At 34.2% G+C, this 3,570-nt stretch overlaps 1 protein-coding gene across 1 annotated transcript; it reads left to right on the top strand.

Annotated features, from left to right (window-relative positions):
• The first annotated feature begins 1,331 nt into the window (after window positions 1-1,331).
• LOC140824689 (uncharacterized) lies at window positions 1,332-2,320 on the top strand. The gene has a single exon (XM_073186236.1). The coding sequence runs from the start codon at window positions 1,499-1,501 to the stop codon at window positions 1,997-1,999; it is 501 nt and encodes a 166-aa protein (XP_073042337.1). The 5' UTR covers window positions 1,332-1,498; the 3' UTR covers window positions 2,000-2,320.
• The last annotated feature ends 1,250 nt before the right edge of the window (window positions 2,321-3,570 follow it).

The raw sequence follows: 3,570 nt of genomic DNA, 5'->3' as shown, positions 1-3,570 counted from the left end.
AATGAATACTTTGTTGACATCTCCAGAGAAAAATTCGCTGGATTGATTGCTAACATTTCATGCACAACTTCAACTAAATCCATCAAATTAATAGATCGTAATACTCGTATCGGTCTAACAAATGGAATGCTATATTCAATCGATACATTATCGCTAACTACATGACCACCAAAATATAAGAGTACGTCGATGTTAGAAATTTTGCCAATGAAAATTGAGAGAAAATTGAGGAGAAAGTTGATAACTCATTCGTTGAATTTTCATCAATTATATAGGAGAAGAAATGTGAAGACTATTCATATTTGAATTATTGGTCTTCACGTGATTTTCGAGAGTCTCAGCTTTGACTCTGAAATTATCATTTCAGAGTTTCAGCTTTCACGTGAAAATAATTTTCAGGCAGCGTACGTAAACGAAATGAGCGGACAATAAAAATCGAAAAGCTTTAAAAAAAAAACATATATTACCGTCCGCGCTTACGAAGCGCGGACGGTGCTCACGTGGAGCAGCGTCCACGTTTGATAAACGCGAATTGCAGTAGAATTGCAATTTTTTTTTCTTAAATTATTTTTGAATTTTTTTTAAAACTAAATTACTTTTTAAAAAAAAACCTTGCACTTTGCAGCAACATTCAAACAAAGAAAACATGATCGGTACTATTGGGCTATATATTCATTTAGAACCAAAAAAGATTAAAAGCCATGCATGTGAAGATAAATGGTCATGAAGTGGTCAAGAGAAACACAATAATTGTATATTTATAAGGAAACTTGCTAAGTTTTAGTTCGATATTTTGTTATTTTTTTAAAAAATCAATTTTAGTCATTTTTCTGACGTAGAACTAATGTGACGCTGATGTATATAGTCTCATATCACCACTCCGGATGAAAAAAGACTAAAATCATAAAAACTCGGAAGGTAGAAGATTAAAACTGAAATTTGAAAACATATTGATCGAAATCATAAAATGACAAAACTACAAGACCAATCATGCAATATATATATATATATATATATATATATATATATATATATATAATTTAAAAATGGTTTAAAAAATAAACAAGTGAAAATATCATTATTTTCAAACAAAGTAATAACAATACTTTTTTTTCAAACAAAAACTCATTTTTTCCCTCTTTCTCAACATTGCTCACAAAGTTTATTAATTTAAATCAAAATAATTGATCAAATTATTTAATATATATTAGTTTTTATTTTAGAAGAGAAAGCAAAGGGTGAGTATTTTAAATAAAAAAAACTGATTGAACAAGTTGAGATAAAAGGACAAGATTTTATATTATATGTATATATATTATCTTAAAACACCCGAATTCCGTTGATATTTGGCTGGCCTCCCCTAGATCCGCTCCCTCTCCTATTCAAACTCTTAGATCCCAAGATTTCTTTAATAATTATTATATTTAACACATTAATCACATCACGTCTCCCATTGATTAAATCCCCCAATTCTTCACATCTTCCTTCTGCTTCTGCAATGGCTTCTCCATCTTTCTCCCCAAGTCAAACCCGCTTTCTAGCCCTTTTCTTCTCTGCATTCCTCCTCCTCGTCCATCCCTTTTCCGCCGCCGCGCCGGAGTACTCTCCTTCCCCTTCCCCTCAGTCTCCTGCAGGAGTCCTCTCACCTCCGCCGGGTACCCCTTCACCGTCTCCCGCCAACAGCCATTACTCCCCTCCCGCGCCTCCACCCCAAACTCCCTCCCCTTCCCCTGCTCCATCCCCAGCGGCAGATGAACAGAAGTCTCCTCCGCCGGTACCTGTGGGCAACGGCGGCGTTAACCATGAGAATCAGACGAATGCGGATGAGTCGGACGACGGGTCCTCTGGTGGGATGAGCGGAGGGAAGAAAGCTGGTATCGCGATCGGAGTCATCGGCGCGGCGTCCATTGTTGGAATCGGAGCGTTTGTTTACAAGAAGCGACAGCAGAACCTCCGCCGCTCGGAATACGGATACGCCGCCAGGAGAGAGTTTCTGTAGCCTCGCAATAACTTGAATTTTCCATATTATATGTCAGATTACACATGGAGTTGTTCTTCACACACCCTTTTCTCATCACATTCATACAGATCTCATTCATCCCTAGATTCCTTTATAAATCCCACCATGCTTCCGATTTGTTTAATTAAAACACTTTTTCAATGCATACTTTTACTTTATTTCTATTATAATCAATTTACTCATTTTTGTAGATCAACTAGTTGTTTGAATCTCTGATTTATTTGTTTTTATCAGCGAATCATGTTCAGATTTGCAATTTTTTTTTAATGATAATATAAGTAATCGAATTGATTAATGCTATCGTTGGCCCAGAAAGTGTCGGTGAGATGAATTCTTTTTTTTTTTTTGGATAGTGTATGTGCTGTATTTTTCATGGTGTTAACTTCATTGTCCTAACATGAGAATGATGATTTCATTTAGAGTCATATGTTCGGGTTAATATCCAAACATTTAATCCAATGATCGGAAAGAGTAGACTTCTTTTGAGACGGTCTCATGAATCTTTATCTGTGATACGGGTCAATCTTACCGATATTCACAATATAAAGTAATATTTTTCCATGAATGACTATAATAAGAGATTTGTCTCACAAAATACGGCTCGTGATGCCGTCTCACACAAGTTTTTGTCGATCAATAAAAAGATCTAATCGTTTTTGTGAGGTCGAACAATTGTTGGATATGATGTTAAGAGCGATGATTATGTGCTGGAGATCGAACTAAACTACGATATTAACAGTGAGACACATTGATAAATTTGTGAATTTTGTACAAAAATACAATGTAATTCTTATGTGTGAGATTTATTTCATGAAAAAAGAAAGTGTGTTTTCCTCTGTATAATACATGGATTTGGTAGTTAGCAGTAGAATGATTTTGTTGAAAGTGGGAATAAATTGCTCGTTATGGGGATTCTATCTATGTGGGTAGCGTGTTCGTCCACACATATGATGAGTGATGAATCATGATCACTTATTCATACATCATTGTTGAATGAAGGATGATGATTTATCTTCTCAATATATATATATATATATATATATATATATATATATATATATATATAAATAATGTGTTAACATGTACAAAACCCGTTGTGGGTGTGTCACAACTCAGCCTTAGGCTGACATGAGAGTGATATTTGGAATTGTGGTCCTCCATGACATTGTGGGTCCTATAATAAATTGTATTCGGCTCAATATATATTATATATATACGTGCTTGGAGTAATTAATTTAGATGAATTTGATTTCGAATAATGTATTTTAAATGATAATATTTTTGTGTATTTTAAATTTATTAAAATAACTCCAATATTAAAAGAATAGATTATTATATTAGATAAAACGAAATAGAAGAATTAATTAATAACAAATAAAAAGGGAAGAGAAAATGGGCTCGACTCTTACCCCATAAACCCACTACTTGTAGCCGTTTTCAACCATTTTTCTTCCAAAGAATCACATCGTGCGAGCGTATTCCTTCAATCCCACAACTTTTTGAGCGTTTAAGAGTAGTACCTTGTTTTATTTGGCTACATCCATTTTTAG

The sequence above is a fragment of the Primulina eburnea genome, chromosome 2 (genome assembly GCF_022965805.1).
Source record: "Primulina eburnea isolate SZY01 chromosome 2, ASM2296580v1, whole genome shotgun sequence".
In the NCBI taxonomy this organism is placed as follows: Eukaryota; Viridiplantae; Streptophyta; class Magnoliopsida; order Lamiales; family Gesneriaceae; genus Primulina; species Primulina eburnea.
The sequence above is the reverse complement of the archived record's forward strand: the minus strand, read 5'-3'. Positions and strand labels throughout refer to the sequence as shown.

Bases quoted from the DNA above. Each gene is read 5' to 3' on its own strand.
- LOC140824689 (XM_073186236.1), top strand. From the start codon at position 1,499: ATGGCTTCTCCATCTTTCTCCCCAAGTCAAACCCGCTTTCTAGCCCTT.